Source organism: Corvus moneduloides, chromosome 7, assembly GCF_009650955.1.
Source record: "Corvus moneduloides isolate bCorMon1 chromosome 7, bCorMon1.pri, whole genome shotgun sequence".
Lineage (NCBI taxonomy): Eukaryota > Metazoa > Chordata > Aves > Passeriformes > Corvidae > Corvus > Corvus moneduloides.
This window is the reverse complement of record NC_045482.1, coordinates 10,368,585-10,382,848: the sequence shown is the minus strand read 5'-3', so window position 1 is coordinate 10,382,848 and position 14,264 is coordinate 10,368,585. Positions and strand designations below refer to the sequence as shown.

The window sequence follows — 14,264 nt, the reverse complement described above, 5'->3', positions numbered from 1 at the left end:
GTAAGGAGGATTCTTTCAACTCTTATTTTAGATCTTTATGACACTTCCTCACTTTCACAATTTTTCTTTCAGAAGGTACATTGTGTTTTCACATATGATGCTTCAGTGGGGTTTTTTTACAAATTGTCATAACTTCTAGACGTTTTGTACCATCACACACTCAAGGATAGTGTTGGGATGTGTGTTTCTGGGTTTACCACACTGTGATTTTCCATGGTTTTACCTTTTTCCATGTTAAGAGATTGATTTTTAGAGAAAAGATTAGATTCTTGCTCACAGTAAAACTCACTTAAGGGCCCAGCTTTACAAAAGGATTTCAGACTTAATGAAAATGCCAGCTTCAGGACCTTTCCCCTTAAGACTTTAAAGAAGAACCAAGGTAGACAAAACAAAACTACTCTTCTTTGTACAAGGGACATTTTATTGAAATCTAAAGTAGAGCGTTGAAGGAGAAAGATTAACAGGAGCTTCCTGATCTGGATAAAATTATCCAGCAGAAACATGTATCTCTGAAGTCACCCTGTTACTATCCTGCAGTGTAAATAGATGTTTCCAACTGTGGTTCATGTTCACAAATTGCTGTTTCAAAATAATTTTGCCCTTCAGATTAATCATCAGGAGAGATCACTTGCTAGAAGATGCCTTTAACCAGATCATGGGCTACTCAAGAAAAGACCTGCAGAGAAATAAACTCTATGTCACGTTCGTTGGGGAAGAAGGGTGAGTAGAACAGGGAAGTCTTTGTGGTCTGAGAACTGTGTCTTGCAGCTCCTGTTTCGCCAAACTTGTTGTCTAGAGTGCAAAGAGGAAGGACTGCAGTCAGGAAATGCCACATACACAAGCCTAGAACATACAGCTGTTCAAGATGGCTTCTTGAGCATTTTGCAATGTAACATACCCTGCCTTTGCAGAAGTAGTGAGTGCTTATGTGAATTTTCCCAATAGTTGGTGTGTGTTTCAGAATGTTGCTGGGAAAGCAAATTAAAAACCAAACAACTTTCTTGTGTTATTCATGTTTCTTTTCTCTCAGTGCTTTTGTGTCTCCAGGGCTTATTAAAAGACAGCTGCTATTTGTTGGAGGGAGAGTGCTTCCAGAGTAGGCTATGGGCTCCGTCCTTGATTTAGCTCCTGTCTGAGGCACTGGAAACAGAAAGCCCTCAGTGCTACAGGACGTGCATACTGCGTCTCCAGGCCAGGGCCTGCATCACAAATAAAAGCAACTGGGCTGTTGCCAGTTGTCAAAAAAACCCCAAATATTCCTGACACTTCAAAGTCACATTCAGAGAACACTCAGTCTGTGTCTAATGAAAGTCTAATGTGTTACAGGTTGTGAGATGTGCTTTGCGAAGCAAGATGTGGTTAGATTTCCTTTGCAAGTGAAACTGAAACAAAGCACTATTTGCTGCTTTTGTGTCTTGATTTGTACCCCCTTTGTCAGGTCTTAAAGCTTACTTGCCTGTTGTTGATAAGATTCATGAATGTGTTTGTAAATACATTCAAACTTTTCTTCCATGATATTCAGAAAACTGCAGCACAGCTCTTGGAATGCCGTAGTGTGTGCTATTGCCATGCAATGTGTGAGTCTTTAAAATGCAAAGTTGTAATAGAAACATCTCTTACAAGATTAGATAAAATTAATATGTCTTTGAAAACCCCTAAATCCTGTTGTTTGTTTAAAGTTCACTCTGAAGCACTTAGTGTTAATAAGGACACAGTGAAGTCTTAAAATAGAGAATGTTGTCAGCTGAGAGCCAAGTGTGGACTTGTTCATATAAATAATATCACCACGCTGTCTGAGGAAAAACTCAGAACTGGAATGGCAAGGCTGGTGCACAATGAGATTATACTGCATTGACAGAGGAGGGTGGGGATGCAGGAGTGAGGCCTGTTTTACACAGCCTCTACCAGCCTTTACTTTCACAGCTACAGCCCCAACTCAGATTTAAAAATGAAAGGGAAATTTTTAAAATCATACATGAGATAGAGATGGATTCAGATACACCGTCTCCTTTCATCAGACGTCAGACTTTTGCATTTCACCACTCAGCAACATGAAGAGTGACCTGGAAATGGGGGTGACACATCCTGTCCCCATTATATCCAGCTTTACACAAGACTCTAGCCTTAATGCAAAAGAATTAAGAGCAAAGTCAAATTAAAATGACGTCAATCCTTTATTTACAAATTTGTGTTTTTAATGAAGAAAGGATGTGTGCAAACAGTATTGTTTCATCAGAGATGGTGCAAGGATATTTATCACATCCAACTACTCATTTGGCCAGGTGAAGAAAGACAGGTCAGGGTGGAGGAGAGGAGGAACACTGAAAGTTAATTGTTTCCTATTTGCTCCTCCTTTTTTAAGATTTTAAGTAGGGGTTTGCTTTTGCATTTTTTTTCCTCATGGTAGAGAGATGTAAGTCGTCAAGTAATGGGTAAGGAAATCCTTACATAATACAACATTTTAGTAATTATCGATTTATTAGTGTAAGTGGGGCAACTCAGACATGGTTATTGCTGTTCAAGTGATTTCTATTATAAGTCTCATAATGTTTATCTTCCTCAAACCTTCAGTTTCTACACTCATCAGTTGTGATGCTCATCTAATGGTTTTTATACACTCATAATTCATGTGGTGATACATTACCAAAATTTAGATGGAAAGAATACAGTTCCTTGTTTTTCCTAAGTTCTGTGAACTACTAGGAGAAGCTGCTTTACATTTAAGAATGGTAAATCTGAAGTATTAATGGTGCTTCCTAGGAGACATGAGTCATGTTGCCAACAACATATTACTCTCCTGAATATCCAAATGCCCCACAGTTGCAGCTGTTGTGTGGTTGCATACCTCTTGTATGAAGTTTTCTCGCCCTTGTGCCAAGCCTTTAATTGTAGGATAAATCTGACTGGCAGTGCAGGACTCTCATGATTGATTAATTTAACATGACTCACAGTAACTGTGTACAAAGGGAGCTGTATGAAATGGCTGATAGTCAAGCACACAGTTTCCTTTCTATCTTAGGATTTCATAGTGTGTCTGATTATCCCAGAAGTTTGCAAGAGCCTTCCAGATGACCCTTTACTTGATATTTGTGCCAAGATTAAGATCCAACAGTTGTCCATGGTATCAAACCATTTTTGATTATTTTTTTTTTGTAATTTGTTGATGGAATCTATCACTTCTTGCCAGGGTAAGGATCTGTTTCAGTACTTCACTGCTGAAGCTTAATAGAAGTGAAATGCTTCCAAGTGACTGAAGGGAAAATGTTTTTTATTCAGCTGGGGAAAGAGGGTTTGTCCTCAGCTTGATAATGGCACTCAGCCTTTACCTTCCTGAGAGCTTCATCCTCAAAAACAACTCTCATTATGGTTGTCTTCTGTAAAAGTTTATGAGCCAAAACATTCCCAGCAGAAGTTCTATGGGAAAGCTGACCTTCTCTGTGGTACTTCTGTCTGTGCATCGTCTTAGTGCTTGAGTCAAATATTAAATCTTTTCTCTATAAAAGATGTATCTTTCTGTCTCTTTGTTAGGGTTATAATATTCTCTGTTCCCCACTGGAAAACCCCTACTTTTCTCCAACTCTAACAGAGCATTAACATCATACTTAATTCATTTCACTGGTGACCTGCAGAATAATGTCACAATTCAGTCTCAGTGCATTGTCAGCAATGAGTTTGTTTATCGTTCAGGAAGAAGGGGTTATTTAGATTCATTAGTACTGGAATCTTGAAATAGGGGGGGAAAAAAGAAAACAACAACAACAAAAAAAAAACCAACAAAGGAAGTGCACTCTCCAAAAGACATTTAAGTGCACTCAAGTTTGGAAGACAGACAAGAAAATTTAGACCAAGAAACATAAATCACTGAAGTAGTCTCAGATTATATTGCTAGGGAAAACAGAAATATTATCCTTCAAATTGTCCTGTGGTTGAAAGTCTGCAAAGACAAAATATGACCATTGTCTATTTTCATTGTTAATTTGTCAGATGCAGATAAGTCTGATGTTGGCTCTTTTCATGATTTTCCTCCTCCCCACCCTGGCCACCCCCAATTATTTGGTTATATTCCTGTGGCAAAGAGGCCATTACAGCTGGAGCCAAAGCTTTTTTCTGAGAGCAGCCCACATGGAGGACTTCATTCCAGTCCTCCAAGCTGTTCCATTTTAGAATAGTCCCTTGAGAGTTCTACATACTTTGGCATTAGGCAACCTGCATGGTTAAGGGTTCTGGTTAAAATCTTACGAAATTTTAATCGAAATATAGTGCAAGGAATGTAGATTCAAAAAAGTGTTTCTTTCTTCATAGTAATGTCAGGTTTCTCTTTAAAGGTTGGACTACAGTGGACCATCAAGAGAGTTTTTTTTCCTGGTGTCCAGGGAGCTCTTCAATCCATATTATGGTTTGTTTGAATATTCAGCCAATGATACCTACACAGTACAAATAAGTCCCATGTCTGCTTTTGTAGACAATCACCATGAGTGGTAAGAGTTACTTTCTTTTTGTTTTTCAGATACATTTTCTGTTATTCCCACTTGTAGAACAGCTGCTCAAATGTGCTCAGACATGTAACATGGTATCTAGTCTTTTTAACCAGCAGCAAAATAATTGCATTTCTTTAGACTTCCCTGATTTTGGTTTCTCTTGTGGTTTTTAAATGATCTTATTTCTCATAAGGTCAGCAAAATTATGATTTGGAACGTGTACCATGGGATTGTCTCACAGCACAACTCCCTGCATTTCTTGTACATTAGCAGTCATTTCATGAAAGCAATATTAACTTCTTGTGTATTAGGAAAAAAACAAGAAAAAATAGTAACACACTGACTTTTTGTCAGCTAAGGAGATTAAGGGAGATTTCAGGCATGTATTACTGTATTTAATTTGTTTGAGTCTTCCTAAAGAGTACAGAGATCTCCTCAGTGGAAAAACCCTGACATACCTATTGGAAGGAAATCTGTGGTGATGTCTTAATTGGGGGTAGGGGGAAGACTGCTGATCATTCAGCTTTGAAACAGTCTGTACATAGACCCATGCTTCTAAAATAGTTATCGAGGATTTTTGCATAATCTCATTTTCACAATTATAAGCCAGGTTAAATCACCCTCAGTTGATTTAAGCTATGGCATCACCATAAATCTGTAAAGCTGTGCTGTGACTATTAACAGAGAATTCTGCTGTGTAAGTAGTTGGATTACATTAATAGTGGAATGACAACTGCTCATCTCTTTAGAACAGATATGTACTGAGTTATTTTCTGAAAGCCAGTTATGAAGAATGAGTATCAGAGGGGAATTTCATTACTAATTTTACAAATGAACAGAAAATTAACTTATTGGCAGTTCAGTTAATTGAAGCAACCTGCCTGTTGAACTCCAATACTTCAACAGTAAATGGCATAGGCTCTATAGGAAAGGCAGAAGAGCCTGGCAGAGAGGTGAGAGAAAACCTTTATGTGCTATGCAGCTTCTGCCAGCATTTTGTTTTCATGCCTGGCTTCGGCAGTGCTGGACCAGAGACCTTGGGAATGAAGGAGGCATGACCCTGATCTCTTTCAGGGAATGCTGGTTTTGTACAGCCCCAGGGGGAATTCAGAAAATGCAGCTGTGACAAGCAGTTTATGCATGGAAAGAGGAAGGCCCTGCATGTCACATCCCCATCTTGCAAACATTGTACAAGCAGGTATAATAAAGCCCTAATTTTTCCAAGAACAAAAATGTTGTAAAGGATACATAAACAGAAAGTTCAAGAAACATTTTCTTTGAAAACAAACACTAGACTTTAATCTAGTTCTAGAATTGTGGAAGAGTTTTCACAATGGATCTTGATTCTCACGGGAATATTAGCAAAGACCCTCCTGTTTCAAGGTTGCTGTCATTTGGTCTCAACCCTGGCAAACTTCCTCCTTACATATCCAACAAAATGAAGATAATAGGGGAAGAAAGAGAGAGGTGAGACAAGGAGATTTAGATCCTGTTGACATAGGGCTGGAGAGCACTGCAATACATAATAAAATTTTCAGGCACTGTTTGTGAAAATATACATAGAACTCCTTAACCACAGTCAGAAGAGGGAGCAAGGAGCCACTGTAAGCAGGAAAGACAGGCAGCATGAACTGTCAGGCTGGGAAAGTAGAAAAATCTTTGGCCTCTCTATAACATGAAAACAAGTTAATCCTGTAGGGGTGTGAAATGAAAATAGTGGCTCTCATTTTGGGAGATAATGCCTTTATAAAGTGGCTGCTCTAGCAGGGGCTCATTGGGTTAATATGGATTTTACATTTTTGAGCAATTGTAACTTAGGTATCTGAGGGATTTTCCACACCCTGCAGAATTGCTTTTTTAAATTTATTTTTCCTGTGCCTGACTGAGAATGTTAAAGAAACCCAAGAACTAAACAAAAAATACCACAATTTAGACATAGCTGTCTGATTTAATAATGCTGTTTGGAAATACATGCAAGTTTTGATGACAGAGCTGTGTACCAACCACAAAGTTTCAGTATCACAACTGTAACTCTTTCTCTTCCAGGTTCAGGTTTAGTGGTCGAATTCTTGGTCTTGCTCTGATACATCAGTATTTGCTGGATGCCTTTTTTACAAGACCCTTTTATAAAGCCCTCCTCCGAATGTGAGTAGCATTGTTCTGTCTCCTCTTTTGTTTGGTGCCTTCCCCATCAATGATGCCATTTTGTGTATGGATTATTTATGATGTTTGATTGACAAAGGAGACAGGCCACTATTTCCAACTTAATAAATTGATTTCAATTCATGAATTTTTTGAAAAATTTCCTTGTTTCCACTACCTCAGAATGTTGTTTCTGATCAGTATGAGAACCTCATGTTTTGTTTTAGCCCTGTAACCAGCTTTCTTCCACAAAATCTTAGATTTGAAGATGTACAATGAAATGCTGTGGGCTTGTTCCAAATATTAATAGAGTTCTTATTCATTTGTCACGTAGTGACTCACAGGATAAGATATGAATCACTTCATAACTTAGACTGCACCATCCATTCTCAGAGGTAGACTGATTGTTGGCAATCTCCATTTTGAGGAGCTGTACTTTGATATACTTCAGACTTGGTTTCCAGAACTACTGCTTCTGTTCTGGCTGAAACAATGAGAGCTGTGCTTGCTCAGCGTGTCTGGAACCTAAGACATAATGAACTTAAGGTGCTTTACTTTTTATTTGAAAGCTGGTTTTGAGAAGTCTGGAAGCATTTTTTTTCCTTTCCTTTCCTTCCATTGCATGTTCGAGTAGTGGGGAGTAATTCATCCATTCCTACTGCACATATATTTTAAAAATACCTAAATGCTAGCAGCATCATTTTAGTAAGAATGAGGATTTACCCCAGGTGGACTTTGTGTGGCTGCCAAATTAAATTGTTTAACTTGGTGATTCTCTAAACAGTAAAATTAAATATGAGGGGCAGCCACCTTTGTACACAGCCTAAGTCACGCAACTTCCCCATCCCAGCCCTGAACTTTTGCTTTACTCAGAACTGATGAGCCATCCAGACTGTCTCTGCAGATGGGACATGATGTCCAATCCATCAGCTTTGATGTTACAGGGGCTGTTCCTGCAGGATGTCACTTAAAACTTCTTGAGCATCCAGCTGCAAGTGCAGGGCTTACTTCTGGCTTTATGCTGACCAGGAATGAAGCAGGCAGGTAACCCTGCACCTTGCTTAATGAATAGCCCCACTGTCCTGTTTCACAGGAAAGGATTTAAGGAGTTAAGAAGAAGGGCAGAAATTGCCACCACGGTATTAAATGTTACTAACAGATGACATGTCCAAAGCTTGGAATAGTAACTGTTAAAGACAGCAAGGGACAGTTGGCTTACAAGCTGGATTTGTAAAACAAGGATAAGATAAGGGAAAGTATGGCAAAAGGTAAAAAGGTTTTTCTGTGGTAAGCTTGATGTCTAAGATGATGAGAGATGAGGCAGTGTAGCCACGTAAACAAAAAGGATACTGGTTGCTTGTTAAAAAATCTTACAATTGCTTTTATTATTTGAGTTTTTTATCTCTATAATGTATGTATGTTCATAATTCCTAAATATGCTTCACAGGAAACATGGGGCAGACTCACCATAAGCTTCGTGTCTTCAAATTAAATTCTGGACTTTTGTATATTTACAGAATTACTTTGTGTTACACAGTGCCTGCAGTTACCAGGCAAATAAACAGAGATTTGAAGTCTTTATTAATGAGTTGTCTTTACTGATGTTTCTCTTGGCTCCCATTCACAGTCTGTTTTTCAGGACTGTCCTAGCTGAATTTAGTTACTGAGCACAGGCTGCAGCCATCATCTGTATTTGTGTGTTTTCTTCTTCTTTCTTCTGTTAGACTCTGTGACCTGAGTGACCTGGAATATCTGGACGAGGAGTTTCACCAGAGTTTGCAGTGGATGAAAGACAATGATATACACGATATCCTAGATCTCACATTTACTGTAAATGAAGAAGTTTTTGGGCAGGTGTGCAAGTTTCTTAATTTCCTTGGTGCATTCTGCTGTTAGATAAACATTTATTTGGACAGAAGAATGAGTGTCCCTGCATGCTGCTTTGAACTTGTATTTAAAAAATTCCGGCTGGGGAAACCAATGTTGAAATCTAGGGAGGAATTATTTGTACCTGCTCAAACGCGTTTTTCTGGTCAAGGAGATTTTCTGGAGAGTATCTGAAATACCAGACTTTAGGATTGCTTTGCTGGAGGTAGTTTACTTGAATTTAATTGCAGCCAAGTTGCCATTCAAAGGTATTACAACACCTTTGTTAAGGTATTATTCTGAAAACTTCACTACTTTAGTCACTGTAAAGATTGTTTCTTCTTCTCAACTTATTCTTACTACTAATTATGAAGGTTCCTCAGGCTAAATGGAATTTAAAATATTATTAAAAGATTATTTTTGTATGTTCTCTTACTTTACATATTCCATTTTGCTAAAGTCAGGCTTGGTTAGTGATTCTGAGGAATTACTTCAAGTTAAAAATTTAAATTACTACAATTCCTGCTGTTGCCTTTATAATAACTGTGTTGTCACTTGGTCATTTTTTTTTCCTAAGATCACAGAACGGGAGCTAAAACCAGGAGGTGCCAATATCCCAGTCACTGAAAAAAACAAGAAAGAATACATAGAAAGGATGGTGAAATGGAGAATTGAGAGAGGAGTTGTACAACAAACAGAAAGTCTAGTTCGTGGTTTCTATGAGGTAAAAGCTCCAAAATTAAATTTACTTTCTTTCTCCTTCCAAAATATTTTTTTCCTTGTATACATTTCCTAAGTATGGGGTCCCAAATATAATCAGAAGTGCCTTTGCAGATACTGGAAGAAGGGGGAGGGGGTAAATGGTTTTTTTTTGTGATTTATGTAAAGACTATGGTTATATATTTTCTTTGTACTGGACAATACTCTCGATCACTGTATGATTAACACTGAATCCTTGCTCTGTTTCTGCATTGGGTCTCTGAGACTTGTTTGTTTAAAAAGAAAAAGCCTGAATTATATTTGTGACAGAAATGATACCTGGTAAATACCTTAGTAGCAGACTTTATGGGGAGGCACAAATCAGTACAGGAAGAAATGCTGCTATGCATTTTATTTCCTTTCACAGGTGGTTGATGCAAGACTGGTGTCTGTATTTGATGCCAGAGAACTGGAACTGGTTATAGCTGGAACAGCAGAAATTGACTTGAGTGATTGGAGAAATAATACAGAGTACAGAGGAGGTAACTTCAGTTTTGACTTGTTCAGTGAGCGTGTCGGGGGCTCTGGAACTACCCAGTTTGCAAGACAGTAAAGAACCATCCCATGAGATACATTTTTAGTAACTTCTGAACTTCTCTGGTTAAGTTAGTGTTAGGAGAAGGTAATTTGTCCATTTTAGTTTGCTTCATTGCATCCCCATGCAGCCCTTCCATGGCTGTTCTTGCCCAGACAGCACAACAGAACACTCTTCTCCACAGAAAGTACCGTGCTCAGCTGCACACTGGTAATCACCCAGACTTGGGAGAAAAATGGAAATGGGAACCATTCTTAGTCAGATATTCCTCTTTTTTTTACGCACTCAAAGTCCTCAGGAAATTAGAAGCAATCCCAGTAACTGCAGGCTGGTAGTTGAGATAATTTGAGAACAACAGAAGATTTGGGAACTGTGAGATACTGTGAGAGTGATGGTTGCAGCATCATCTGTAGCTTTGGATAGATAAATAGCACAGCATGGGAATATTTCAAGAATTGGCATTCCTGTTAGTGACCGATTAATGGAAGAAATGCTTGCATAAGGGATCTCACTTCTTGTCGTAGTGTATTCATTCTCTGCCTTTAGGATTTTTAAGCATTTTGGGAGTATTTTTCTCTCACCTCCTGCCTTTTGCTGCAATTGGATAAAGAATATGGCACTATTGTGACTAGGGCCAAACTAGGCAAAGCTTACTAACTAGTCTCTCCCCTACTTTCATAGCACATAAAAGTATAAAGCTCTTGTTGCTTTACCAGGTTATCATGACAATCACATCGTAATTCGGTGGTTCTGGGCTGCTGTGGAAAGGTTCAACAATGAACAGCGACTAAGACTTTTACAGGTAAGAAATCAGCTGATCTGTGTAAAAATAGCGTATATCATTAAAATTTGATGCTACACTAGTTCCATCCTGGTTTATGATACCCAGAAATTATGGTGATGTTTGCTAGTGGGAACAACCTGCGTCAGAGGCTAAATGTAATAATTTCAAGTGACTGAAGCTCACAGCTATTTTTATAGACTTCTAAGTTAAAAAATACATTTAAGATACAATGGTTGATGTCAATAATCTTTTAATATTGTTTGATTAAAAGTACATTAAGACTCCCAAAGACAGAAAAGGAAGACTGTGTAATTGGTTATATCATTATGTAGAAATGTTAATGGTATTTATACAGCTTAGGAAGGAGAAAGCTTAATATGGAAGTTCAAGGCCTTGAATTAGAAAATAATGCTGGAAACCTTGAAGTCAGTCCAAGTCCATTTTCACTAAACCTGCAGGTTCCAGTCACCCTGCTGCTGAACGACAAAATATCTTAACAGAAGAATATGTATACACGTGGGTTATTGAGTTAAATTTTTTAAGTTCAGGTTACATCCATCCTATCTGTAAAGAAACAGACAAACCTCCACTGCAAACCATACCGTGTTCTTGATCTAATATGAAATCCACTGTTTTTAACAATTCAGAATTTGTCAATTCTGATCACTGAATTATGAAGAATTGTCTTTTCTGAATCTGTTTAAGTATTTTAAAAAGGCCTGTAAAAGGCAGTGTGGGTCATCTCATTTGATGGAGAGACAGAAATGTCTGCTTGCATGTTCCTATCACATCTGTTAGTCACAAGTTTTTATAAAATCCAGGTCATTGCAAATTAAGTAGTCTCTGATCTGTCAAAAGCTGTGTTTGATCTGTTCCTGACAGGTTGTAAATAAAACTGCTCACCAGACAATATTTCAGCAAATGTCAGTGGACATTCTACTTTACCTTCAGAATTTAGTCCTTTTCTTACAGTAGTTAAATCTGGTTTATAAAGCTATGGAAATCCACATAGCCAGAAAAGCATAACACGAAGCCACCAGACATTACTACTTTTGTATTAATTCCTTTTAATGCAGGAAACGGCAGCAAAAAACTCACTCAGGCTTAAGTCTGAGTAATTGGATACTGATAGTGTGTTATTCTACAGTATTTATGCAGCAGAAAACCTTTGGAGGAAATTAATCTGCTAAGTTGCCTCTTCTAGAGCCCTGCCAGGAAATGGTCTGTTTGCCCTTAGTCTCCACGTAAAGCAGCATTTATTGCTTGTGCCTCACGAATTTCCTTGCTTTGCAAATGCTTTTCCATAAGGGCTTGGGCTGTGGTGGATGTGCTGGTGTCAGAGTGTCTCAGCCACCCCGTGTGTGCAGGCCCTGTGCTGATGTGTGTCTGTGCTGGCAGTTTGTTACAGGCACGTCCAGCATTCCCTACGAAGGCTTTGCCTCTCTCCGCGGGAGCAATGGGCCCAGGCGCTTCTGTGTGGAGAAGTGGGGGAAGATCACTGCCCTTCCAAGGTACAGCTCTGTGGGCACTGATGCCAGGGTGCCTCACAGTGTCACTCACTGGGGTAACAGATAAGCTGTGTGACAAACATTAACAGGCTTTAACTGAATATGCAAATACACCTTCCCTTACGTGAAAATTTCCTTCCCCGTTGTTGCAGTGTCTAATGCATCCATTTTGGTTTGAACTCAGGTTTGGTCTCTTAAGATGGACAAGGCAGTGTAACTGAGGCTGACATCCATATTGTAGTGTTTTTCTCATGGAAAATTATATTAGAATGATAGCTACTTCTGACTTTTTTTGTTGCATTTGATTGAATGTGCAAGTATTTATTTACTGAACATGCAGTTCACAAGTTAGGAGCAAAAATTAATATGAATTAAAATGAAATAGCACTTGTGACTGTGTCTGACTGAAAGCTACTATCATATTTTTTGCATCAGACACAGGCTTTATAGTATAGTTTAGTGATACAATTTTTATGCTTGGTCTGATGTCAAGTGTTAACAAATACTGAAGAGGCAAGTTGTGAGTGCAGAATAGGCGGGAGGGAGTCATTTCACTTGAGGAGCAGCAAGAGGGGCAAGAGAAGGTGAGGATTTCAAAGAGAACAAGTAGGATCAATTGAAATAGCTGAAGAGGGTAAAGGAACAGCATGAGAGTCTAAGATATGAAAGCAGGAGTTGAGTTGTACAAGCCCTTGCAATTTATATTGGGTAGGGCAGGTTTAGAGGAGTAGGATGACAAGATTAAAAAAAAAAGGTTTTTCTAAACTTTCCAATTTTTAGAGGAGAAAGAAGAGTTCTCTTCAAAGGACCATGGTGACAATGCCAGGACTAGACTAATAACATGTGAATAATGGAAAAAACACCTTCAGCTTGGTTTCTTCATTGACAAAAAATGACAGGTTCTTGTCTTTTCTCTGCTGTGATCAGACTGATAGCTGGGAGATTTTCTTTCACCCAGCTCTGTAATTCTGCAGCCTCTAGAATGGGTTAAGAGTGGTTAGACACAGATTAGTGTGTAGAGCATGGGCAGCCTAACTCTACTTAATCAGACCTCAGCTTTAGTACACCATGTACAGCCTCTGGAGGCAGCTTTGGGCTGGGCTGATCCAGGGAGGAAACGCAACCCTAATCTTAGCCCACTCCTCATAAACAAGATGCCTCAGGAATAACTTGCATTCAGAGTCTCATGTTACACACAGGGTGGCTGTCAGAGACACAGTGAGTCTCTCTGACCAACAAACTGTAGGTTTTTCCTCCAGCACAAGGTCAGAAGCAGAGACATCTCTTGGGTTGGCTCCTGTCATCAGAACTGCATGGAGAAGGTCATGGACACAGAAGTGGTGCTGTGAAATCCACAGGCACAGCAAGTGGCCTTTAAACAGAGCTATCTTCCCTGTTTACAGCACAAATGAGAGCCAGGCAACTGAGGATTAAAGAAATCCAAATCCTGAAAATTGCTATTTCAAATCAAATGCGACATCTTTTGTGGGCCTAGTAGTATCTTGTAGTCCAGTAAGTCTACTTTACAGTTTGATTATGATTGGCCCATGGACTAGCTTTGATTGTGTTTACAAAGAAAAAGTTGTGACTTTTAAAAAAATAATTTCTGAGTTCAAAATTCAAGATTTTTCTTTTTTTTTGTGAGTTTAAGTAAGAAAAGAGATTGTGTGAGTTTTTCCATATATTCTCTGAAGCTGAAATTCCTGGTGCTTGCAAGCAGCTTGCAGCATGGAAACGGTCAGGATCCTGCCAGAACAGGATGTTCAGAATTTCCTCTGGAAAGGCTATGCAGAGCCTTGGTTGTAATAAACTTTAGACTAAAACTGCTTCCTAAAGTGCAATATGGGGAAACATGCTGAGAATCTTGCTATCATAGGCTGTTCATCAAGTGTAGGGGAAATGCCAACTCCTCACATTTAAGAGATTGTAGCATTCGTTGAAATTTCACTTATGTTTCCCTTGGTGAGGAAACATTTGATTTTTGTCTCTCTGGATAATTTTTACCATACAAATGTGAGAATTAAATTAAAAACAACTGTGTGTGACAAACATCTACAGTCATCATGAGCAAGCAGTTCCTGGTATTCACACATGGGGAACCTTGACCTCATAAAAAATGAAACATCTTCCATGTTAGTGCTTAAATGGGTTAAGCCCCAAGCCAAAAGTACTGGTGGCATTTTTACATGTAT

At 38.7% G+C, this 14,264-nt stretch overlaps 1 protein-coding gene across 4 annotated transcripts in view; it reads left to right on the top strand.

Annotated features, from left to right (window-relative positions):
- The window catches only part of HECW2 (HECT, C2 and WW domain containing E3 ubiquitin protein ligase 2), a 180,066-nt gene that overhangs the window by 153,645 nt on the left and 12,157 nt on the right, over positions 1-14,264 (top strand). For all 4 annotated transcript variants that reach the window (XM_032114226.1, XM_032114225.1, XM_032114227.1 and 1 more), the window contains 8 exons: positions 607-720; positions 4,326-4,478; positions 6,525-6,623; positions 8,345-8,474; positions 9,064-9,210; positions 9,613-9,727; positions 10,497-10,582; positions 11,963-12,075. In XM_032114226.1, coding sequence (XP_031970117.1) covers positions 607-720; positions 4,326-4,478; positions 6,525-6,623; positions 8,345-8,474; positions 9,064-9,210; positions 9,613-9,727; positions 10,497-10,582; positions 11,963-12,075 — 957 coding nt within the window. The remainder of the gene's footprint in view (positions 1-606; positions 721-4,325; positions 4,479-6,524; positions 6,624-8,344; positions 8,475-9,063; positions 9,211-9,612; positions 9,728-10,496; positions 10,583-11,962; positions 12,076-14,264) is intronic.